The sequence below is a fragment of the Lethenteron reissneri genome, chromosome 2 (assembly GCF_015708825.2).
Source record: "Lethenteron reissneri isolate LAM-NWPU_2019-01 chromosome 2, ASM1570882v1, whole genome shotgun sequence".
In the NCBI taxonomy this organism is placed as follows: Eukaryota; Metazoa; Chordata; class Hyperoartia; order Petromyzontiformes; family Petromyzontidae; genus Lethenteron; species Lethenteron reissneri.
The window spans coordinates 9075463-9101867 of NC_083780.1; the positions used below are offsets into that span (position 1 = coordinate 9075463).

Below are 26405 nucleotides of genomic sequence, written 5' to 3' on the forward strand. Positions count from 1 at the left end.
TTAGACCACAGCCAACAGACGCTGATGAGCAGAACGCATTGGAGAAGAGGAGCTGATTTAGCACGGACAGATCATCTTCAACCGCCCCCCCCCCCCCCCTTACAAAGGAAGCTTCCTCCCACTTCATCCCTTCACTTCCACTTCTCCCTCCCTCCACTCCCTCCCCTCCCACTCCCTCCACTCCTACTCCCTCCCTTCACTCCCTCCCTCCACTCCCAATTCTCCCTCCGTCCACTTCCTCCCTCCACTCCCACTTCTCTCTCCCTCCACTCCCTCCCTCCCATTCCCTCCACTCCCACTTCTCCCTCCCTCCCCTCCCACTCCCTCTCTTCAACCCCACTTCTCCCTCCCTCCACTCCCATCATCCTGTGGTCTCCGATGTCCGACCAGAAATCCACGGGTGACCACCCTCGCCGCACCACCCCAACCCTCACCCCCTCCAACACAAGTGGAACAAACAAACACAACGAAGAAAAGCCCCCCCCCCCCCCCGATTGGTCTGTCCCAGAGACAGGCTTCTTCGTGGCCTTGTCTCACCAATTTTATATCCGGCGGGAGGGCGACAAAGGCGAACGGTACAAATGCATTGCCCGTGTCAGAGCATTCGGGCACGGGTTGAGCAGTGATTATGTATATATGTGGCACTTTTTGTTTCCAGTATCAAAGTAATGGCAAATAAGAAGAGGTTTTTGACCCTTTCTGTTCGTCTTGCATGTTTCGCCACAAGTACGCGTGACTAATGCCGACTCGATTGCTTGCAACAACAAAACAAGGGTATATCTCTTTGGTGTTTGAATATCTTCAGACCTGCTGTTTCATTGCCAGAAAGGGTAAAAATCTATTCATATATATAATGCTTATTTTTTTACCATATTTGCTACTAGGCAAAAAAAGGCCACCATAGATTAAAAAAGAAGCCACCACCCCCACCACCACCCAGGATTTGTGATTGTGGCTGGACCGTCGTAAGCCATGGGGGGCCAAATCGTAAGGGCCCCCTTACTGCCGCCCTCCAAACCACCAGCCCAAAGTAAAGAAGGTTCAACAGAGCAGACAAACACTGCCTTCACATAGATTGCCTCAAGGCGCTGGGCCTAACCATCTCAATCGGATTTTTTTTTCCTTTATATTCATAAGTGAGCAAAACTCAGTTTTTTTTTAAATACAGGCTGCTTCAAAACAATGTGAACACTTCCGAGAATTTGCAACAACACCACGAGAAATGTGCCGGCTCTGGAGACCACCTGGAGAAGATTCCAGGCCACGTGTTGACGACGATGGCGAACGAGTGGGAGAGACTCTGTGACTTTTCGAAGCTATTAACATGACATTTGTCATCACGTTACGGTGTTTTATTATCCGTCTAAATTTCGATTTAAAGCTTCTTCGTGACTGCAGGGATTCATCTTCTTGGTTCTTTCGGTAAAGTCACGTGGAAGGGAAATAATAAAATACTAAAAATAACACGTAATAAAATATAATTCTCACGACGTTTCGGCCACCTTGACAAGGCGCCCTTCCCCCTCTAACCCAACTTAAATATGTGCTGCCAAGCTTGGTGGTGTTTCATTCACACGCTGTCTTTCCGACAGCCCTGTCCTTCACCCGAGGACGGCTGCTTGCGTTGTGGCCGAAACGTCATGAGAATTGAATTTAATTATGTTTTATTTGTATTATTTTACTATTTCCCTTCTACGTGTTATCCGTTTCTTTTTTTTTCTTATTAAAAACAATAGTCTCGTGTAGATGTTTTTTTGAAGCACCCTTGTATTTCACGCCGTAAGGCCTCAGGCGCGAGAAGGAGGATGCCCACGTGCGCGCGTATCTACATGTCGAGTTCGCCTTTCGCACCGTAGCGGAAGCCAAAACCGTGCGACTCGCAGGGTGCGCGGAGTGGCGGGCAACAAACCGAAGACAAAAAGCGGTTCCGAAGAAACGAAAGTTTAAATTTCGATTTAAAGCTTTCGTGACTGCAGGGATTCATCTTCTTGGTTCTTTCGGTAAAGTCACGTAGAAGGGAAATAATAAATAATTAAAATAAAACATAATAAAATAATTCTCACGACGTTTCGGCCACAACATGTCTGTCGATAAGACAGAGTCTGTCTTATCGACAGACATGTGCTTCACCTGAGGACGGTTGCTTGCGTTGTGGCCGAAACGTCGTGAGAATTATTTTATTATGTTTTATTTTTATTATTTTATTACTTCCCTACTACGTGACTTTACCGAAAGAACCAAGAAAACGAAAGTTTGTTCCGTCGAGATGATTTTCAATGTGCACGGCTCCGGTGATTTCCTAATATCGGAATGGGGGTGGCGAGGGATGGGAGCATCCCGTGCTCCACTTAAATCCACGGGCCCAGAGTGACTCGTGGCTCCATGACACGGACAAGGGAGAGGGAGGGTCTGGGTGGAGGTTAGGGGCTAGACTCGGGCCGGACGTCCCCCCCCCCCTTGGGTAGGGGCAGGAGTGTTGGAGCGGTGAAGACGTCAAGCGTAGGCCGTTGTAAGTCAATCAGAATCATCACCCATGCTGGGAGGAATCCGATGAGCTATGAAGCTCTTCCCCCCCCTCCCACAGATGTACAGTAAATAGATTGAACCCATCGACGTGACTTTACCGAAAGACCCAAGAATATAAGAATAAAAGATTAAGGGGCGGCATGAAGCAATTCTTTCCGCTCGTGAAAGGCGGCGGGGTGGGGGGTGGGTTCCGTGGTCAATGCAAAGGATAGGCAGAGCCTCTTTCGAGAAGGGGGGGGGGGCTCCGTTAGGTGGGAGGTCAGGGGCCATCCAGTGGTGAGGGGCGGTGATGGGGGGGAGGAACGCCGGGGGGAGATGGAGGGGCTTGTCAGTGTTCAGGGGGCGATCTGATCTTTGGAAGGAATTCATCGCGAGATCTGCGTGGGATCCATGGTGGGCGGACGGCAGGGGGATCTGATTGCGTAAAGACGCATGGAACAGGGGGAGGGGCAGCCCGTGGCCTTTTAAAGACTGCTTCGTCACGCCATGTAACGTCACGTGACGTGGGCATGCACGTGCATTGTGATACAGCGGGACGTAATGCATGCACGTGCACTGCGGCTCTTTAAATACTCAGTTACTGGACCGAATTCGAAAAAAAACAACAATGGTTCTTCCTCCTCCTCTTCTTCTTATTGTTGTTATTTTGTTTTTGCCGGTGACCTTGAAGGTATCCCCAAGGGGAATCTTTACTCGAACCATGGTGGGGGGAGGGGGGTGGAGATTCTAGTGATAGGCAGGACCGGATTAAGATTGTCTAGGCCCCCCTGGGCTGCAGGTAACTGTGAGGGCCCCCCAGTAATATTTTCAAAAGGAAAAAAACAAAGTGAAAGAAAAATAAAATTGTATTTTTTTACAAGGCTAACAACAAATACGAATTCAGCATTCACGAACGAAATCACTTTCCACTTCATCTCTGGAGGGGGCCCTCCAGCTGGCGCGGGGCACCCTTGGGCTGCAGCCCCCTAAAGCCCCCCGTGCCTGAATCCGGCCCTGAGTGGTAGGGACGATAAGTGGGGGGGCAGGAGGGAGGGGGGGGGGGTCCGTGCAGAGAGGCGTGCCCTAGCGGCGCCTGCGCCCGAACGTGCTGGCTCCCGTGTCCGTGGGGCCGGCGCCCTCCATGCCGCGCGCGCGGCTCAGGAAGTCCATGAGGCGCTGCGTGGCGCACGTGGCCGTGTTGCACGCGCGCTTGTGCACCAGGCTCCTCGCTGATGCCGCCTCCTCATCCTCGTCGGGCCTGGGAGACGCGCAGGTGGGGGGGGGGGGGGTGAGGTAAGGTGGGGGGGTGAGGTGGGGGGGTGAGGTGGGGGGTGAGGTGGGAGGGTAAGGTAGGGGGGTGAGATGGGGGGGTGAGATAGGGGGTGAGGTAGGGGGTGAGGTGGGGGGTTGAGGTGGGGAGTGAGGTAGGGGGGTGAGGTAGGGGGGGTTGAGGTAGGGGGGTGAGGTGGGGGGTGAGGTGGGAGGGGTGAGGTGGGGGGTGAGGAGGGGGGTGAGGTGGGGGGGTGAGGTGGGGGGGTGAGGTAGTCACTACACCACTGATAATGTAGTTACTACGCCACTGACAATGGAGTTACTACGCCACTGATAATGTAGTTACTACACCACTGATAATGTAGTTACTACACCACTGATAATGTAGTTACTACACCACTGATAATGTAGTTACTACACCACTGATAATGTAGTTACTATACCACTAAAAATGTAGTTACTACACCACTGATAATGTAGTTACTACGCCACTGACAATGGAGTTACTACGCCACTGATAATGTAGTTACTACACCACTGATAATGTAGTTACTATACCACTGATAATGTAGTTACTACACCACTGATAATGTAGTTACTACACCACTGATAATGTCGTTTACTACGCCACTGATAATGTAGTTACTACACCACTGATAATGTAGTTTACTACACCACTGATAATGTAGTTTACTACGCCACTGATAATGTAGTTACTACGCCACTGATAATGTAGTTACTACACCACTGATAATGTAGTTACTACACCACTGATAATGTAGTTACTACACCACTGATAATGTAGTCACTACGCCACTGATAATGTAGTTACTACGCCACTGATAATGTAGTTACTACGCCACTGATAATGTAGTTTACTACGCCACTGATAATGTAGTTACTACACCACTGATAATGTAGTTACTACACCACTGATAATGTAGTTACTACACCACTGATAATGTAGTTACTACGCCACTGATAATGTAGTTACTACACGACTGATAATGTAGTTTACTACACCACTGATAATGTAGTTACTACGCCACTGATAATGTAGTTACTACGCCACTGATAATGTAGTCACTACGCCACTGATAATGTAGTTACTGGCAGACTAATGCGCAGCTTCCACCGAGGGCTTGAGTCGATCTAGGGCCTCCCCTAGGTCGACTCAGCCTCAAATGAGTACCTGGTGCGGTGTGTAAACATCGCCACTAGGGAGACAAAGGCGGCCGGGCGTGGTGCTGGCCACCCACCCCCTCGTGTGCCATTCCGGCCGTCATAGGTGCTCCCTAACAGCACTTGCCCCTACGATCTGTTAAGGCTATAGGGGGATCTTTCTCCTTGTCTTTGTGTGTGTGTGCATGTGTATGTACTGGTGCAGGCTGTTGGACTGCAGGGCTGATGTCTCCCCAGGGCCGCTGAGTAGGAGCCGCGTCTCAGACGGAGTCAGCACGATCGGTCGGGAAACGGAATCCGCAGGAACGACGATCACCCTGCACAAAGACAAAGATCCCCGTCACCCCGGTATAGCCTCAGCAGGCTGTTTGGGGCAAGTGCTGTTGGCGAGCCACAGCCCAATTTCACTCACACACACACGCACGAGCAGAACCAAAGTGAATTAACGGCGGCCCCTCTGCGATGAGACGCGAAGCAGGCGATCAATGTAAGTGGGGCCTGCTATAAAGTTGGTAACTTTCAGAGGGGACACTTTGATGAGCGGATTAATGAATCACTTAGCTCCGGTTGCGCGGCTCACTTAGTCGGATTAAAACGCCGCCGACAGAGACATCGTCCCAACGCATCACCGCGACTTGGTGGGTGGGTGGGTTGGGGTGGGGGGGGTTTCTGTCGCGACTGATCAATGCCGATCGCAGTGATTGATCCGACCGGTTATAGCCACAGGACTGCTGGGGGGGTGTGCCAACGGGTTCCGTACCAACCGACCGCTAGCGCGGGATCGATAATCGCCTCGTTCGTCTCGAGACTCGTCCCTCTCTCCATGTCTCTGTGGTGGATGGAGAGAGAGAGAGGGGAGGAGGAGAGGGGTGGGGTGGAACAAAAAAACGCAAACAATCAAAATCGATCTTAATTTTGGAGCTTTTGTGACTGCAGGAATTATTCTTTGCAGCAGCATCACGTTGCCGTCCACTCATTGATATGCTATTTTTTTCTCTGCCCCCTCCCTCTCTCCGCCCCCGCCCCCCCTCTCTATATTTAAGGCACCGTCACAGATACGATCTCTCTTTGTGCCGATATGTGTGTCCTCTCTCTGTGTGTCCTTGTGATGTCTGTCTGCTTGTATGTTATTTTTTTTTATGTCTGATGATGATTGCTTGTGTTGCAATAGAAACGTCGTAATATGCTATTATTTCATTTATTATTTTATCTTTAGACGTGACTTAACCGAAAGAACCAAAGAATAATCAAAATCGATTATATAATTACAATAGCTCCCCCCCTCCCTCCGCATCCTCCGTCTCTGATCTCTTCACCTGAGTGGGTTCAGCGATGACGTTGTCCTGCTGCCGATCTGTTTAAGACGAGAAGCAGGTGCATGGCTTGACGATTCTGGCAAACTGTCCGATGTTGCTGGTCGATGTCGTTACCAGCGAAACGTCGTACTACTCAAATTGTAAATGTTGTGGATTTACTCTCCAACACAGCGGTGGGCTGAAGTAGTACACTACACTATACACTACTACACAATACACTACTACACTATACACTACACTATACACTATACACTATCACACTACACACTACACTATACACTACACTATGTACTACTACACTATACACTACTACACTACACTACTACACTACTACACTACACTATACACTACACTACTATACACTACTACACTACACCATACACTACTACACTATACACTACACTACTACACTACACTATACACTACACTACACTATACTAGTAACTAATTGGCGTTTTGTTTACGTGACAAATCCCTTACGGATTGTCCGTGTTCGATGATGGAGGGTTTCGACACATTTATACTTGGGCGATCTAACCCAAAACAACATTTATTGTGAATAAAAATCACGTGGGACGGAGACAACGATTCCCCCGTGTAGCCTGTAACGGACTGCTGGGGCAAGCGCTGTTGTTAGCGAGCAGCACCTACGAAGGCCGGCACGGCACACGAAGTCGGGGTTGGGTATGCCAGCACCACGCCCGGCCCGCCTTTGTCTCCCCCGGTGGCGATGTTTTTATACGCATCGCAGCAAGGTGCTCATTTGAGGCCGAGTCGACCTAGGGGAGGCCCCAGGAGCCGTTCGGATGTAATTCGTCACCGGCGGTGTTGGTCGAACTCGGATCACCCGGGTTCGTAGCGAAGCGCGTTAACCGATTGCGCCACCGCTCCACAGGTCCACAGGTCCACAGGTCCACAGGTACACAGGTACACAGGTACACAAAGATAAAGATCCCCCGTATAGCCTGAACAGACTGTAGGGGCAAGTGCTGTTAGCGAGCACCTATGAAGGCCGGAACGGTACACGAGGGGGTGGGTGGCCAGCACCACGCCCGACCGCCTTTGTCTCCCTAGTGGCGATGTTTACACACCGCACCAGGTACTCATTTAAGGCTGAGTCGACCTAGGGGAGGCCCAGGACCGGTTCAGATAATCGTCACTGGTGTTAGCCGTGAGCGGGAATCGAACCCGGGTCGCCAGGTTCATAGCGCAGCGCGCTAACCGCTACACTACCGCTCCCCACACACACACAGGTACACACACACAGGTACACACACACAGGTACACACACACAGGTACACACACACACAGGTACACACACACATGTACACACACAGGTACACACACACAGGTACACACACACAGGTACACACACAGGTACACACACACACAGGTACACACACACAGGTTCACAGGTACACACACACACACAGGTACACACACACACAGGCACACACAGGTACACACACACACAGGTACACACACAGGTACACAGTTCGACAGGTACACGGGTCCACAGGTACACAGGACATCTGTGAAAAAAATAGCTTCATAGCTCCTCGGATTCCCCCAAATTTGCTGATTCCAGACAATACGGTACACACTTCACCGCCGTCTGAAACGCTCCGCCTATTTCAACGAGGCTTCGTCTGTCGTTTTGCATTGACCACGAAACCACCAACCCACCCCCCACCCCCCATTCACGCTTCATTCCTCCTCCAGCATTCAATAAACATTGGCGACTCTGATTTCCAAGGGGCACGATAGTTCGTAGGTGTAGATGACCGGGCAACGACTGCCACTGCACCAACTCCGGTACCACGCGGCGCATCGATATGCCCCGCGGGCCACCGTGAGGTCCGTGAGGGCCACCGGGAGAGACACCGTGAGATCCGTGAAGGCCTCCGGGAGGTCCGTGAGGGCCTCACGTCAATCGCTCGCGGCAAGTTCAAATGCTGTGGGCGAAGCCGCCGCCACCGCTGCCGCTGCCGCGTCGATAATTGAGACCCGAGACGGAGAAGAGCGACCCCCGCCCGGCTTGACGTCGTTTCGCTCGCCCCGTCCGCTCACGTGTCATCGTCCCGTCATCATTGCGGGCGTCGTTGAAGCGACCGCTGTTGGGTCGTGAATGTTGAAAACACCGTCGCTCACCGGGGTCATCGTTTCGATCGTCTGACATTCAGACGGGGCAGTTGCGGCGGCAACAACTGACAACAACAAAAATTGGTACACGTGACATTGCTTCGCCCATAGGTCTTTGTGAATCCGGAAGGGGAGAAAAAAAACAACGTTGAGCCAACGTTGGGTTTGCGGTGGGAGATGTTGGACCAGCATTGGTGGCGAAGTTCCATGTTTAGCAGTTTCCTTTAAGCCACTTGCCACCTCTGGCAGTGATCCCGCGATGTAATACCCCACCCCAGCACCTGCACACGTGCTGATTTAAATGCTCCATCTCCCCCCCCCCCGTGTCCGATCTCACTTTTCTGTTAATTGTAATTAATTGAAATTTAGTCCTGAGATTCGCTCCCAAAGCAATCGAGCTCGCGCCTGCGCAGGTGACGTGGATTTTTTTCCCCATCATAGTTCCCCAATGATAATTATCATTTAAATGTACCGTATTGTTTGGACTAACGCGACGCTCCGGAAAGTAAGACTCACCCCAAACGTGTACACTGGTTTGCAAAGATCGTCTTACGCACAAACAAATACAAATATCCCCGTATAGGCACAACAGACTGTTGGGGCAAGTGCTGTTAGCGAGCACCTCTTAAAGCACGGCACACAAGGGGGTGGGTGGCCAGCACCACAACTTGCCGCCTTTGTCTCCCTTGTGACAATGTTCAGACACTGCACCAGGTACTCATTTGAAGCTGAGTTTACCTAGGGGAGGCCCGGGACCGGTTTAGATATTCGTCACTGATTATGTGTTAGCCGCGAGCGGGAATCGAATTCGGGTCGCGGGGTTCTTAGCGCAGCGCGCTAACCGCGACACTCACAACATACCTATGGGACCATAGGAGACACACACCTGCAACGTTTTTGCTTTTGAATACAATTCGTCGATACAAGTGCTTCTCGTGATCGGCAGACTACGGTAATTACGGTAGATCACCATTGTGGTGTCATTTGCGGGGTCAAACCCACGTAGGCTTTCGCGACCAATATCATCCATAATACAGGGTTGGTTTTATTTTTCGGTTAGGGTTTAACGACACATTTATATATTTACGCGATCTAACCCCCCCCCCCCTCCCAAAAAAAACTTTTTATAAACCCCCATTTACAGTCAAACGTTAATGCCCAATTAATTATAAAATAATTAACAACCGACCACGCGCTGCGAGGGCGATTCCAGGGTCTACCCAAAAAATCTACGTCACTCGCTCCTCGACGTTTCGAACACGGGACCTCCATCAGCGGTTTGTCTACTCGCAATACCTCCCGTGTCGCAGTGCCGCCCCTGGGGTCCCGTCTTTCAAACTCTAAACGGGTCTGACAGGCCTAAACTGCGCCGATGAGAGGCGCGGTGGGTGGAAACCCGGGCCCAATGCGCTTCTTGCGTGAGCGATTTTTTTTTCACTGAGTGTAAATAATAATGATAATACGCGCAGGAAAAGGTATACTGCTTCTACGGATTTGAACGTCACTTTATTCTACCAGATTTAGCAACCCCCATCCCCACGTGTAAAACGTACAACATCAAAGCATCAGTCTACTTCAAGTGTCTATGTATACCCTTTATTTTGTTTTGACTATTTTTATTTTACCAGGTAAGGCCCACTGAGCTATTTGGCTCTTTTTTTTGCAGCGACCTGGCCACAAATGATAGCTCAACGAAGTGGCTTATCACGTGGAAATGTTTTTCCAGCCCAACACTCCAGACGCACGCCTCTGAATGTGGAGGGAAACAGCCGGTGGACCCGGAGCAACATCAAAGCGAACACGGAGAGAGAGAGACGCGCAAACTCCAAATATACAGCAGTAGGCATCAGGGTCGAGATCGAACCCACGACCTCCTGTGTACCAGGCGAGGTAGTTAACATATCCTAGCCACCGTAATGATGATGATGAGAGAGAGAGAGACGCAAACTCCAAATATACAGCAATCATCAGGGTCGGGATCGAGCCCACGAACTCCTGTGTATCAGGCGAGGTAGTTAACATCTCCTAGCCACCGTAATGATGATGATGAGAGAGAAAGAGAGACGCAAACTCCAAATATACAGCAGGCGTCAGGGTCGGGATCGAACCCACGAACTCCTGTGTACCAGGCGAGGTAGTTAACATCTCCTCGCCACCGTAATGATGATGATGATGAGAGAGAGACACGCAAACTTCAAATATACAGCAGGCATCAGGGTCGGGATCGAACCCACGAACTTCCTGAGTACCAGGAAGTTCGCTACCGTGGCGCCCCTATAGATACTTTACGTACATTGATGGTTGTGTCAATCTAGATCAGTGGTTCTTCACCTTTACTGCACCCTACGTCTGATCTTCAGCAAACTGTAGCGAGTGGCTCGCAGCTACCGCAAACCTTCGAGTTCAAATCCTGGTTGGGATTTGACACAGCCCATCAACCCTTTGGGGGGGGGGTCGATAAAATAGGTACCAACCCGTGTGGGGAAGCCAACAGTGGGCCGTCCTATGGCCACGAGACTTGCCTCCTCGCCATGGGAATGTGGAATTACAGTCACCGTCTCTCAGGGCTGTAAACAGGAGATGAGCACCGGTGGTCATTCGAGCGGTGCGCAACTTTGACTTGTGATTAGGAGTCGAGACAGTAAATGATTTGCAACACTTTTAATTTCGACAACGTCTGCGTGGCTGAGAATTATATTTTGGATGTTGACACGTGGAGCGAGCCGTGGGTGAAATTGACGAGCCTGAAAATCCACAACGCACGCAAATCACCATCGTCCTCAACAATGTAACACGGTTTAAAGCGTTCGTGACTGCAGGGATTCATCTTCTTGGTTCTTTCGGTAAAGTCACGTAGAATGGAAATAATAAAATAATAAAAATAAAACATCATAAAATAATTCTCACGACGTTTCGGCCACAATGCGTTGTGGCCGAAACGTGACTTTACCGAAAGAACCAAGAAGAAGAAACATGTAACACGGCCCTGTTACACCCAATGATTAGTTAGCGCCGTGTATGCATTGAATCGTGGTGGCGAGATGTTAGCTACTTCTTGGGTTCGATCCCGACCCTGACGCCTGCTGCTGTGTATTTGGAGTTTTGCGTGTCTCTCTCTCTCTCCCACTCCGTGGTCGCGTGGATTTTTCCTTCGGATCCTCCGGTTTTTCCCTCTACATTTCGAATCAACGTCAAGCGTTTGGAGTATTTTGGCTGCTGTGCATTTCCACACGATCACGATAATCCACTTTGTCGGCCTATCATTTGTGATAACCAGCTCGCTTCTGAAAAAGTAGTTTTAGTTTACCATAATGTTGTGTCAAACTAGGGTCCCCCATTTCGGAAATAGAGAAGGGAAGGGGCCGTTCTTACCTATAACAAACCTGACAGTTCACCAGCATCGATTCACGCGAGGCTAAGTCTGCTGATGGGACACGGCGTGTCGATCACTGGTCCGGAGTTGTGCTTGGAGTCAATCGACGCTGCCACAAAATTGTGCGCTGCCAGAATGACCGCGCGGCTGATGGGGTTGTATAAGTAAATATACAATTGTATTTTGTGATCTGGGGAGACGCACATTTGGAGGTAACATTGGTCTGTTTTTTATATATATGTTCCACTGCTGGATTATAAGTTTTCGTGACTGCAAGAATCCATACTCTTGGTTCTGTCGGTAAAGTCACGTAGGTAAAGAAAATAAAATAAAAGATAAAAATAAATCACGACGTTTCGGATGCAACACAAGTGTCCGTCATCAGGTGTTTTTTGCTGTGATTGTTCTGACGCTGGTGTTGCATCCGAAACGTCGTGATTTATTTTTTATCTTTTATTTAATTTTAATTTTATTTACCTACGTGACTTTACTGCTGGATTTTATTTTTTCCGCCTGAGGACGACCGCTTGTGTTGAGATCTAAACGTCGTGATTTATTTTATTTTGTACCTACGTGACTTTACCGAAAGAACCAAAGAGTATGTACACGAAAGATGCTTACAACTGCGGCATGCTGAGAACTCTTACACGATAATTTCTCGAGCGCAAACGACAGTTTTATCATTCTGACGGGCAATTGGAGGCAGAAATAGACGCTCCCGATGTGGAACTATGTAAGCATTTAGACATTTCGATTTAAAGCTTTCGTGACTGCAGGGATTCGTCTTCTTGGTTCTTTCGGTAAAGTCACGTAGAAGGGAAGTAATAAAATAATAAACATAAAACATAATAAAATAAAATAACGTCGTGAGAATTATTTTATTTTATTATGTTTTATTTTTATTATTTTATTACTTCCCTTCTACGTGACTTTACCGAAAGAACCAAGAAGACATTTAGACATTTATAATACATGAACTCTGTTCATTATTAGTAGCAAACAAGCACTTAACCCTACATGCTTTCAAGGTCTGTTTGCTACCGAATATCTTCGAAGAAATATATCCCTGCATCAGCAATATCTCGATATCTCACGATTATTTTCACGATGTCTCGAAACGTTGTCTCCAACGGAAGCCAGTCAAATATCGCGACTGCCACCTCTTCTCTGCCACCAACGAAGAGCCACTGGCACGAGATTGTAGCCTCCTGCTGCCCGCCTCTTACCGAGAGGGCCATAGCCTCTAGGAACATCGGGCGAGTTCACCAGCATCGGTTTGGAGGAAGTCAAAACCCTGCCACTGTTCACCCTGTTAGCCTCACATCACACAATTCACGACGTCACCTATTGCCTAAAACCCAGAGCTTGACCACTAACCCAGACTTTTCAGCGCTTCGATCTCACGCGAATTTTTAACCGCACCTGAGCGAATTTCCCTTTTAGCTCGTCTCAACAGATTGAGGCCGTGCCACTTGTTTTCGCTCGGCCAAAAACGTCCTGGCAATGCTCTGGATGGGACAGATCCTTCGTCCGCCGCAATGCCTTTTTGCCACATAAATTTCCGTCACATCATCGGTGGCTTACACTCAGCGACCTCGTGCCACGGGGTCTCAATGTCGCATTTGTAAACGGACGGTCACGCGATTTTTTAAATAACGTAATACAAAACACAAACTACGGCGGCATTGATGATGACGATGCTGCTGCAGTAGCAGCAGCAGCGAAATCATCTGGAAGTGTTCTGACTTGAGCATCGATCCATTCATCAAACGCCCGTGGCGAGCGCGTTGTGACATTTCCAGCCAATTGCCAACGAGCAAACATCCCTCAACCCTCCCCCAGACTTCCCGACGGTCACCTCTCGATCGCGGTCGGTGGCTGGCGTATAACTCACCTGGGCGGAGGGTAGGCGGAGCTGGGAGTTGGCGTGCAGGTCGCGCACACAAGCAGTAGGCACAGAGTCCGCCGAGCCCACATCGTTGAAGGCGAACCCGGGAGACGGACCGAGAAGATGCCGACAGACGAACGCGGCGCGCGTAGATTTGAGAGACGGATGATGACGCTTTGAGCGGACGGTGGCAACGAGAGAGAGGTCGCGGAGCCAGACGCCAACGCAAGCTGAGAGATGCCAAATGAATAGAAGAAGGAGGATGAGGAGGAGGATGAGGAGAGACGGAAAGCGCAGAGACGGGCACTCAAGGCCACCGCGACTGGCAGCTGCGCGGAGCGACACGAGAGAAGGGAGGAGAGGCCCCGCGGGAGAACGAAAGTCGAGTGGTTGGAGAGACGGCGTGCCGATGATGTCTTGAGAGAGAGAGAGCTGGGGGGGGGGGGGGGCTTGAATTCGCTGACGGACAGAAGAATACGCGACTCCTACCCACCGTCACTCTCGCGCGCAACTTTTTAAACGATTTTTTCAGTAGGCGTGGTCAATGTGAGCTTATTAATTAGGCTAAAAGGACGGGGGGGAGGAGGGATGGGGTGGTGGGAAGGGGTGGGCGGGGTGGAGGGATGGGGTAAGGGTGGGGGATTTGGTTGGGAGGGCGGGGAAGAGGAGGCAGAGGGCGTGAACTCGATGTAGGGTCGAGAGTTATCATTTTAGGAATCCATCGAACTCCCTCCCCCCACTCTCCCCTAGACATCACCCCCCACCGGATGCCACACGCCAATGACGTCACTGCACGACGTTTCTTTTTATAATTATTATTGGTATGTGCTCTCTGTAACCTTATGGAGAGAGAGAGAGAAAAAAAATGCAATTAGTAAATCACTTTGAACGAGACGTGGAAAGTCGCGTTGTGCCTCTGTCGTGATAACGCATTGACGCGTGCGGCGTGTTCCTTGTGTGGCTGTCGTGTTAATTCTAGATTTGAAGCATTCGTGACTGCAAGGATTCATACTCTTAGTTCTTTCGGTAAAGTCACGTAAGTAAAAAATGAAATAAAAATTAATAAAAATAAAACGATGAAAATCACGACGTTTCGGAGGCAACACAAGTCTCCGTCATCAGGTGGGACCGTCAGCCAGATTAGCTGCATCAAGTGTTTTTAAAAAAATAGAACCCCTTTACCGAAAGAACTAAGAGTATGGCTGTCGTGTGCCGTGCGAGCCTTGGTTGATGTGCTGCGACTCGCGAACAGCACTTGCCCCACTTGCCCGCTGCCAAACGTCTGTCAAGGCTACACGGGAGGGGGGGCAGCTATGGATTAAGCTAGTGCGGGGCCTGTAGCAGATGTTATAAAGGGGCTCTAATTTTTTTTAAAAACATAAATATTAAAACACACATTTTTAACTTGCATAGTAAAGTAATTGTATTTTTTCAATTGCTATACAGCCACATAATACGACAAATCGCTAACCTTAAACACCCAGTCGTTCATTAAAGTTGAAGGCGGTATAGTACTATAGTAATAGAGGAAGTGCAGAATCACTGAACCGGAATTGATAGCTTGAAAGCATTTATAGCGCGGGGCCCTTGCAAGTGGGGGGCCCGAAGCTACTACACGTGTAGCTACTGCACGTGTAGCTACACGTGTAGCTACTACACGTGTAGCTACTACACGTGTAGCTACTACACGTGTAGCTACTACACATGCAGCTACTACACATGTTGTAGCTACAACATATGTAGCTACTGCACGTGTAGCTACACGTGTAGCTACTACACGTGTAGCTACTACACGTGTAGCTACTACACGTGTAGCTACTACACATGCAGCTACTACACATGTTGTAGCTACAACATATGCAGCTACTACACATGTAGCTACAACATATGTAGCTATACTACACGTATAGTAGCTACACGTGAAGTGTAGCTACTACACGTGCAGCTACTACACATGCAGCTACTACACATTGTAGCTACTATACATTGTAGCTACAACATATGTAGCTACTACATATGTAGCATCTTTTATTTTTATTTACCGTGGCTCCCTCACAGCACGTGGGGGGGGGGGGGGCAAGTCGAGGAAAAGACGCTTGGAGAGAGAGAAAAAGGAAGTCCCAATCACTGACGAGGAGGAGGACCCGGCTTAAAGATGAGGAGCAGGAAATGTTTGTTGTTGTTGTTTGTGGTTAGTTTGTTGTCCTTCAGCCGCACCTTCGATTTGCACGGTCGGCTACGTAGGACGCCGCGGTGGCTAGGAGATGTTAACTACCTCGCCTGGTATGCAGGAGGTCGTGAGTTCGATCCCGACCCTGACGCCTGCTGCTGTATATTTGGAGTTTGCGTATCTCTCTCTCTAATCATCATCACGGTGGCTAGGAGATGTTAACTACCTCGCCTGGTATGCAGGAGGTCGTGGGTTCGATCCCGACACTGACACCTGCTGCTGTATATTTGGAGTGTGGATTTTTCTCCGGGTCCTCCGGGTTTTCCACTCTCTATTGAGAATCAACGTGGCGTTTCGGAGTATTTGGCTGCTGTACATTTCCACACGATGATAAGCCACTTCGTTGAGCTATCATTTGTGCTCGCCAGCTCGCTCCTTAAAAAATAACTATACAGCCCGATGGGTTTGACCCCAGTAAAATAAAATTGTAGTTTAGTTTACGTACGGTGCGAAAGAAGCTCAACATACATACAGGGATGAAGAAGTAGGCCCGCCCATGCGTCGATCTCATCACGACATCTCCTCCTGCAGTTTGACGCGCTCGTTGCTGAATTCCCTCCCTCCTTTAGCTGCCATTCAATCGCTATCCTTGCCCTCCGGCCACGCCATCGTCCATAGCGGCGAGAGTCCGATGGAGTTGTCTGAGCGGTCAACGTTTTGTCCGCAAACCGCCACATTCAAGCGTGACTCCCTTCATAGGTGCTGCTACTCGCTAACGGCACTTGCCCCAACAGTCTGTTGAGGCTATATGGGGTGGGGTGGGGGTCTTTGCCTTTGTGTGTGCGTGCGCACATTTACGGGGAGTGGTGGCGCAGCAGTTAGCGCACTGCGCATGGAACCCCGGCAAGAACCCTGCAGAGATTCGTTCGCCCCTCGCTCGCGACCGACAACGGTGAATATTTAAACCGGTGCCGGGCGCCCTCCTAGGTCGACTCAGCCTTAATGCAGTGCCTGGCGCGGTGCGTACAGCAACCTCGGCCACTGGGGGGAGGAGGGGGTGGGTGGGACACACAAAGACGGCCGGACGCTGTGGCGTTGGCCACCAAAGCCCCCCTCCTCGTGTGCCGTGCCGGCCTTCATCAGTGATCCTCGCTCACAGCACTTGCCCCAACAATCCGTGAAAGCCAATATGGGAAGTGGTGGTGAGAGAGGGGGGGGGGGAGGATCTTTGTCTTTGTGCGTGCGCACATTCATGCATTTGCTGCACAAGTGTTCGAGCAAGAAGAACAACACCAACAATAACAACAACAACAACAAACAAAACAAAACCCATTACTCAGCAAAAGCCACTGGCGTGACGAGACGGGCGCACTCTCCATTTGAAATAATCGCAGAGCAGGGCTGGCGGGACGAGTCACGGTACCCCCCCTCCCTCTGCACCCCCCCCCCCCTCCTCTCCCCCCCCCCCCTCTGCACCCCCCTCTGCCCCCCTCCCTCCTCCACCCCCTCTCCCCCCCCCTCTTCCCCCCCTCTCCTCCCCCTTCTTCCCCCCATCTCCTCCCCCCTCTCCCCCACCACCCCCAGGAGGAGTTGGCACTGGGTCTTGGCGATGCCAACTACAATGCGGTGTGATTGCCACGGAGAATGAGTACTCGCACTAATCCACTTGGGCTCTCACCGTTTGGCCATCAAATCGCCGAGGGTGGGTGGCACGTGCCCAGACAATTCTGCTCGATACGGAAAGTATAGTTGGGGGGGGGGGGGGGGGTATGGTGGCGAGTTATTAACTCCCTCGCCTGGTATACAGGAGGTCGCGGGTTCAACCCCGACCCTGACGCCGGTAGCTAAGAGATGTTAACTCCCTCGCCTGGTATACAGGAGGTCGTGGGTTCAACCCCGACCCTGACGCCGGTAGCTAAGAGATGTTAACTCCCTCGCCTGGTATACAGGAGGTCGTGGGTTCAACCCCGACCCTGACGCCGGTAGCTAAGAGATGTTAACTCCCTCGCCTGGTATACAGGAGGTCGTGGGTTCAACCCCTATCCTGACGCCGGTAGCTAAGAGATGTTAACTCCCTCGCCTGGTATACAGGAGGTCGTGGGTTCAACCCCGACCCTGACGCCTGCTGTCTATCTGTAGTTCGCACGTCTCTCACCCCGTTTGTCGCGTGGATTTTTCTCCGGTTTTTCCCCTACACATTTAGAATCGACATGCGTTTGGAGTATTTTGACTGCTACAGATTTCCACGCGATAAGCCACTTCGTTGAGCTATCATTTGTGGCCAGGTCGCTTCTGTAAAACAAATAAGTATCACCCGTAAAAACAAAGTTTTTAATATAGAGGATTTAAAAATATATTCGCCTGTGGAGGACGCGGGGATCGATCCCGCGACCTTTGGCATGGGAAGCGAGGGCGCTACCAACTGCGCTACTCCACCACAGCCTGTGGAGGGGTTACGCTCTGGGCTCTTATACTGTGACGTTCAGCCAAAGCGATGAATGAGTTCTATTTGAATATATGTAAAATATATTTTTTTTGCCTAAAAAGTGTAAAATTTTGGGAATTTTTTTTCACGAACATTAATTGTCTGGCACAGCGAGTCTGTGTGTAAAATGTCAGCTCGATTGGATCACGGGAAGTGGGTTAAAAAACGACCGAAAGATTTGCACGGTCGTAAGCAAGCAAGCACGCAAGCATGCGAACTTAATATAAAGGATTTAAAAAAAGAGCTTTATTGCTCAGCGGGCCTTACCTGCTAAAATAAAATCAATAGTTTCCCTGCTGCAATATAATTCGTGCAGTAATCACACGGAGAGAGATATACACGATGCATAGGTGGATACTGCCAACTCCTCAAAATATTGTGACATCATATCTCGTCTCAATGTAAACGTCAATTTATTCATCGTTTTTACAACGGGCATTCATATCTTGGGGAAATTGCTTCATGCAACGCGTGCGGGTTACTCACGGGAGATGCTGTTCAGAATGATAAGTAATAAAGTTGCGACCATAGATTCGAGAAAGCAATTTGTACGAAAGGATCTATTTCGTTTGCGCATTTGCGCGAGGCCCACGTGACTGCTGCGTCGTTCGTCTCGTGCCCGTGGGGCAGTGTCCTCGTGGCGTGCGATACGCACGGCGTGTTCCGTACGTTGAACTTCTTTCGCACCGTACGTAGCCAACCGCTTCCGGCCTCTCTCACCGCCACCCTCGCCCCCCTCCCTCGCCACCAACACCATCCATAGCTCCAGTGGCTACTTTGTATCGGAAAGAAGAGCGTTCCAGATGGCCGCAGAAGCGCATCTGAAAGCGAACTTCTTCCGCGCTTTGGTGACTGCAGGGATTCATCTTCTTGGTTCTTTCGGTAAAGTCACGTAGAAGGGAAGTAATAAAATAATAAAAATATTAAACATAACAAAATAATTCTCACGACGTTCAGACTCTGCCTTCTCGACAGACTTGTTTTCCACCTGAAGACGGCTGCTTGCGTTGTAGCCGAACCGTCGTGAGAATTATTTTGTTATGTTTAATATTTGTATTATTTTATTACTTCCCTTCTACGTGACTTTACCGAAAGAACCAAGAAGATTCTTCCGCGCCGTACGTAGCCAAACGTGCTAATCGGAGGTGCGGGTGGGGGGTGGGGCAATGACAACAAACGAAACACATTCATAATCAACGTTTTTGGGTTTAGATCGCGTTATTTATAAATGTGTCGTAACCCTCCACCACCCGACACGGCCAATCAGTAAAAAAGTGTCACGTTGACAAAAGACAAATAGTTCACTGCTTTAGCCCACCGGTGTGTTGAAGCGTGAAACCACAACATTTATAATGTTTTAGTACGACGTTTCGCTGGTAATTGCATCCAGCATCATCGGGCAATTGGCCAGAATGGTGAGGCTCTGCTCTGGCTCCCAGTCTTAAATAGAATAATATTGGTCGCGAAAGCCTACGTGTTCAACAAACGAAACACGCACAAAAAAGCAGTTCTAAAGAAATGAGTTTTCAATCTAGATGGTATAAATGTGCATAGCTCCCAGTGACTTTCTCATATCGTAATGAAGAGCGTCGCGTGCTCCACTTAAAACCACGGGCCCAGAGTGACTCGTGGCTCCATGATACGGACAAGGGAGAGGGAGGTTCTGGGTGGAGGTTAGGGGCTAGACTCGGGCCGGACGTCCCCCCCCTGGGCTAGACGGTAGGGGCAGGAGTGTTGGAGCGGTGAAGACGTCAAGCGTAGGCCGTTGTAAGTAAATCGGAATCATTATCTATGCTGGGAGGAATCCGATGAGCTATGAAGCTCTTCACCCCCCTGCTCCTCCCCACAGATGTCCAGTAAATAGATTAAGGGGTGGCATGAAGCGATGCTTTAGCTCGTGAACGGGAGGTTCCGTGGTCAATGCAAAGTATAGGCGGAGCCTCTTTGAAGACGGAGGCCTCCTCTTTGAAGAAGGTGGAACGTTCCAGACGGCAGTTGCAGTGTGTACGGTATTGTATCGAAATCGGAATGTTTATTTATCCTGGAGCAATCCGATGAGCTATAAAGATATTTTGACGGGTAAGAACGTGACAACAACCAACAGCACACAAACACGACATTAGTGGAGTGCAAAGTACAAAAAAAGTAAATAAATCACCCCAAAAACATACAAACGCAACACTAAACGATGCCCATCCTAACAAGGCGAAGCACCACGGACGTATTCACTTATTTTTCAGAAGCCACAAATGACAGTTCAACAAAGTGGGCCCCATCATTTGGACATTTATAGCACACACACACACACAATAAGAGATGAAGCGGTCGAGCGAAAAAGGAATTCCATCTCATTGCATCGCCCGTGCCCGGCTGTTTCGCGGATAAAGGTTCACCTTCTAAAAACAAACAAACAAACAATAACAAAACCCACCTCTCTCTTGCGTAATTCCATTAAGGAAATTAGGAGCAAACTCAGATCGTAAAGTGGACGTTCGATGCACGGTTCGATCATTGGAAATACAGTCAAATGTCCTACTGGACGCTTGTGAGAGAGGTTGAAAAAGAAGAGCTTGATGGCTCATCGGATTTCTCCAGTATCAATAAATATTACGATTCTGAAAAGCTTTCAAGGATGGCTCGAATAGTGAACCATTCTGTGTAAGCATCATCATTATCATCATCGTCGTCATGAGCCATGATCAATCCACTGCTGGATGAAGGTCTCCCCGTGCCTTCCGGCGTCATCTCTCACGAGCCTGCGATGAATTTTAGTCGTTCTATCGCCTCGACCCGAGCTGGACTCATTGCTGAAGCTCCTTCTGCCTCTGTGCAGCATATCCTCGACTCTGCCTACTCCCCTTCCCGTGGGACATTCATTACCGTATCTGTCTCCTCGCCTTCCATGGAGATGCACGTTAGGCCAGCGACGTTTTTTTCACACACACACACGCACGCACCAACTCGAGCCCCCTTCTCTCGGGCTAATACTGCCCCTTCACAAGATGGTTATTGTCGTTAAGTGGAGTCTCAGAGAGGCAGGTGATTTCATGAAGCACCCGTATTGTTATCACTACAACAGTTGCTAAAGTCTCAGACGATATTATTATTTTATTGACCATGATGGCACAGGTGCCGATGTGTAGAATTGGGGGGGGGGGGGTGGGGGAGAGAAAAAATCTGTTTTGGTTTGGGCCAAGGTACGCGCTCCGTGTTTTAACAACAAAAAATTGCTACAAATCGGTGCCGTAATCCAACGGAGGAGGCATCTGCAAAACAATCTCACGAAATGGGAGTTCATTCCCTCCCTGTGCTTTGGATATTACTTACGATAATCACATTTCAATTCCAAACGCACGGTTGCCGCTTACACGGCGCTGCCTGGAGCCAAGGTTTTGTTTGGGGCTGAAGCCCTTTAATTATGGATAGTGCCTTGGACATTTCAGCAGAGCACAAGCCCGCGTCTGTCCCTCTCTTCCCTCGCCCTCTCGCCCATCCCTTCCGCTTGTCCCCCTCCCGTCATCCCCTCTCTCCGCTACCACCATAAATTAAACATGTCCGTGACCGTACGCCCAGAGCTGCCCAGTTTGACGCTCGTTGCGGAAGTGGTAAGTGGTTCGAATCCAGCGGCTGCCCTGATTACTACTTTTTTTAAAAACTAAACTTTTTATTTTATTTGACCATCTTCTTGGTTCTTTCGGTAAAGTCACGTAGAAGGGAAATAATAAAATAATAAAAATACAAAATAATGAAATAATTCTCACGATGTTTCGGCCACAACGCAAGCAGCCGTCCTCAGGTGAAGAACAGGTCTGTCGGAAAGACAGCAGCCGTCCTCAGGTGAAGAACAGGTCTGTCGGAAAGACAGCGTCTGAATGGGCACCACCAGGCTTGGCAGCGTATATATTATTTCCCTTCTACGTGACTTTACCGAAAGAACCAAGAAGATGAATCCCTGCAGTCACGAAAGCTTTAAATCGAAATTTATTTGACCAGGTAAGGCCCACTGAGCTGTTGAGCTCTTTTTCAGAAGCGACCTGGTCACACAATGACAGCTCCACGGAGTGATTTCGATTTAAAGCTTTCGTGACTGCAGGAATCCAAACTCTGGTTATTTCGGTAAAGTCACGTAGGTAGAAAAATAATAGATCACGACGTTTCGATCGCAACAGTAGGTCTACTTCAGCAGTTTGTTCTTGCTGTGGTTGTCGCACCTGATGACGATTGCTTGTGTTGCGATCGAAACGTCGTGATCTATTATTTTTTCTACCTACGTGACTTTACCGAAAGAACCAAAGAGTATTATATTATAATGTAAATACAAACTTTGCTCTTTTTCACCAATAGATTTGAAGGATTGTGGCAAGTGTTGTCTTGTTAAACTACGCCTCAAAAACTGAAAACTACTTACCTGCAGCACCTCTATTTAAATACACTATCGAAAAACAATTTGCACCCCTCTGTCAATCATCGTGTTTCTCAGTGTGGATTGGTGAACGCAATTTGTAAACAGTACGTAAAATAGTACGCGTTTTCACTGCGCTGTTCATATTGTAACAAGCGTTTATACCAATCTTCTTCTTGGTTCTTTCGGTAAAGTCACGTAGAAGGGAAGTAATAAAATAATAAAAATAAAACATAATAAAATAATTCTCACGACGTTTCGGCCACAACGCAAGCAGCCGTCCTCAGGTGAAAACCATTCAGACGCTGTCTCCCCGACAGACCTGGATTTCACCTGAAGACGGCTGCTTGCGTTGTGGCCGAAACGTCGTGAGAATTATTTTATTATGTTTTGTTTTTATTATTTTATTACTTCCCTTCTACGTGACTTTACCGAAAGAACCAAGAAGATGACTCCACGGAGTGGTTTCTCATCACGTGGACATTTATAGCAGCCAAATACGTTGATTCTTAATGTGGAGGGGAGGGGGGAAACTGCAGGACCCGAATAAAAATCCACGCGATCACAGGGAAAACATGCAAACTCCAAATATACAGGCGTCAGGGTCGGGATCGGGATCGGGATCGAACTCACGAACTTCTGTATACCGGGCGAGGTAGTTAACATCTCGCCACCGTGGCACTGCCAGTGTAGTAGCCGTAACAACAACAACAACAATAATAACAATAATAATAATGATAAATGAGGTTCCCAACAATAATAATTTTCGGCGCCGTCTGTTTCACAGTGGAACCTATAGATCCCCTGAACAGGCTAATTGTGTGACGGCGTGAGCGTCCACATTTGCTCATTTCTAAAAGTACCCGCGAATATACTCAATTGGGATTATTTACAGAGCAAATCATCGCCCCCCCCCCCCCCCCCCAGTGCCAGATTAAGCTAGTGCGGGGCCTGTAGCATTAGTCATGAAGGGGACCTAAATAAAAAAAAAACACGTAAATATTAAAACAAATTTTCCGCTTGCAGAGTAAAGTAATTGTATATTTTCATTTTGCTACACAGCCAGATGATACGATAAATCGCTAACCTCAAACACCCAGTCGTTCATGAAAGTTTAAGGCGGTGTAGTACTATAGTAATAGAGCAAGTGCAGAATCACTGAACTGGAATTGATAGCTTGAACGCATTTAGCGCGGGGCCCTTGAAAGTGTGGGGCCCGTAGCTACTACATGTGTAGCTACTTTTGCTACCAGGATAATCCGGCACTGCCCCTCCCCTACTAACTAACACACTCCTCCCCTACTAACTAACACACTCCTTCCCTACTAACTAACACACTCCTCCCCTACTAACTAACAAACTCCTCCCCTACTAACTAACACACTCCTCCCCTACTAACTAACACACTCCTCCCCTACTAACTAACACACTCCTCCCCTACTAACTAACACACTCCTCCCCTACTAACTAACACACTCCTCCCCTACTAACTAACACACTCCTCCCCTACTAACTAACACACTCCTCCCCTACTAACTAACACACTCCTCCCCTACTAACTAACACACTCCTCCCCTACTAACTAACACACTCCTCCCCTACTAACTAACACACTCCTCCCCTACTAACTAACACACTAATCCTTGCAAATGAAACTCGTCCTGCTCTCTTGAGTTCTCGCTTGGTGAAACGATGTAAACTTAAATATCCTCACCCCCCCAAGACGTATATCAATGCTCCCCTGTATATCCTTGACAGACTGTTGTTGGCCAAGTGCTGTTAGCGAGTCGCAAATATGGGGGCCGTCCATAAATGACGTCACGCGATTTTTGATAATTTCTGAACCCCCCCTCCTCGTCACACGGCATCACAAAAAGTCAGACCCCCCCTCAAATATGACGTCACAAAGCTCTGCCCCCCCCCCAAAAAAAAACCATATAAAACATGCTTCAAATCGCTTTAAACTATTGTCATTGTAGTGTGTATTTAATGCGGCGCTGCACTCTGATGTTGTAGGAGAAAACATTTATTAAAAAGTCTATTTAATTAAGTATAACGTGCCGTCTATACTTATTTAAAGTTGCGCATTTTTATGTGACGTCACATTTCTAAACCCCCCCCCCCCTCGTCACACATCGTCACAAATGTCTGACCCCCCTCCCCCCTAGGTGCGTGACGTCATTTATGGACGGCCCCTTAGTCCGGATCTTTTTTTTATTGCCGTACTGCCGAGGATTTGCCCGGAGGTGGTGAGGGGGGTGGGATGGCTACGGCTTCTTCCTCGACAACCACGGGACAGGGAGTTTCTCAAACAGCATCTGCGCGGAGTGATCCACAAACCCCCTCGCGAGAGCGACTGCATCCCGAGTAAACGTTTGTCGTGGGACGTTTATCCGACGTTACGGCGCCCCGTGCCTGTCGCAAGCGAATGGCAACGGGGAGGCGCGGGGAGGGGTGAGCGCGGAAGGGATTGCGCGCTATGATGGCGAGGATGGTGAGCGGTCGTTACACGTCAAGTGCACAATGACTGGCACATTACACGGGGTGCGGTGGGGTGGCGGGGTGGAATTCCGCGGTGGCTAATAAGCAAAAGAGGGAACTAATTATATTGTGAAAAAAAAATCATCTCTGGAATGCGACAACTGCAGTTACACGCATCGCGTGTGTCCGGTTGACTCACGCGGTGACTAAACCTCGGCGTTCGATCGCCGATTTGGTCAATTCGAACGACAAATGAAATCCGCAGACTATGAGACTTTTAATGAAATTCCGTAGCGAGTTCGAGGCGACTGCCCCGGGCCCCACGCTTTGGGGGGGGGGGGGGGTGCGGGCTCTGACGTCACGGTGTCAGGTGCAACTCTTCCGGTTTTAGTTGAACACGTAGAGGAGGCTTTCGCGACCAATATTATTCATAATAAAAGTTTTTTTGGGTTAGATCGCGTAAGTGTAAATGTGTCGTAACCCTCCACCACCCGACACAGTCAGTAAGGTTTGTCACGTGAACAACGCGCCAATTAGTTTACTAGTATAGTGTAGTGCGTAGCGTAGTATATAGTGTAGTGTATAGTGTAGTGTATAGTGTCTAGCGTAGTATATAGTGTATTGTATAATGTAATTTAAGTGCACGCGGTGACTCAACCTCGGCGTACGATCGCCGATTTTTCTAAACCCCCCCCCCTCGTCACACATCGTCACAAATGTCTGACCCCCCCCTCCCCCCCGAGGTGCGTGACGTCATTTATGGACGGCCCCTATGAGGGCCGTCACGGCCGTCAAGAAACGCACGCGGCAAAAAACTGTATTTTTTTTATCAAAATACTTTCATTTACGTAGCATGTTTTATTTTAATTTAATTAGAGCATCAAGACAAACGAGGCACGGCCACGGGAGCTGCAGTTGCTGCACTTTGCGAAGACCGAGCGCCCCCTACAGCGTTCAGTTTCATTTCATTTATTAGGTATGGCCCTGTGAGCCATTCGGCTCTTGAATCGGGTGCAACAGCAACAAACAAAAAACTAAAACTTGAACAAGAAAACATCTTAAAGTGACTATGCGCAAACAGAAAAATCCAGGAAAAAAACTGCAAAGTCTTCCAGACAAAAAAGCACCGTACACTTACGCTGTGCAAAAATTGCAGTGGGATGCAAGTCAAACAACAACAACAACCACA

The 26405-nt window shown here is 49.0% G+C and overlaps 1 protein-coding gene across 7 annotated transcripts; it reads right to left on the reverse strand.

The window, feature by feature from the left end:
- Positions 1-270: 270 nt before the first annotated feature.
- Positions 271-16599, reverse strand: LOC133343850 (calcitonin gene-related peptide 2-like). 7 transcript variants are annotated; one of them, XM_061553783.1, is made up of 5 exons: positions 16381-16599; positions 6276-6313; positions 5720-5788; positions 5157-5276; positions 272-3763 (listed from the first exon to the last, which is right to left on the reverse strand). In XM_061553783.1, the coding sequence occupies exons 1-5, from the start codon at positions 16417-16419 to the stop codon at positions 3589-3591; spliced, it is 441 nt and encodes a 146-aa protein (XP_061409767.1). In that variant the 5' UTR covers positions 16420-16599; the 3' UTR covers positions 272-3588. The 7 variants fall into 7 exon arrangements, with proteins under 7 accessions (XP_061409793.1, XP_061409767.1, XP_061409776.1 ...); XM_061553792.1 differs by having other exon boundaries at positions 16377-16599; XM_061553819.1 differs by lacking the exon at positions 16381-16599 and adding an exon at positions 8204-8388.
- Between the last annotated feature and the right edge of the window lie 9806 nt (positions 16600-26405).

Coding starts and splice junctions, on each gene's coding strand:
- LOC133343850 (XM_061553764.1), bottom strand. CDS start 16,585: ATGTGGCGGTTTGCGGACAAAACGTTGACCGCTCAGACAACTCCATCG. Junction 5,789..16,376: donor CTACTTCTTCATCCCTGTAT/GTATGTTGAGCT, acceptor CATCCACCACAG/AGACATGGAGAGAGGGACGA. Junction 5,277..5,719: donor CCCGCGCTAGCGGTCGGTTG/GTACGGAACCCG, acceptor GTCTTTGTGCAG/GGTGATCGTCGTTCCTGCGG.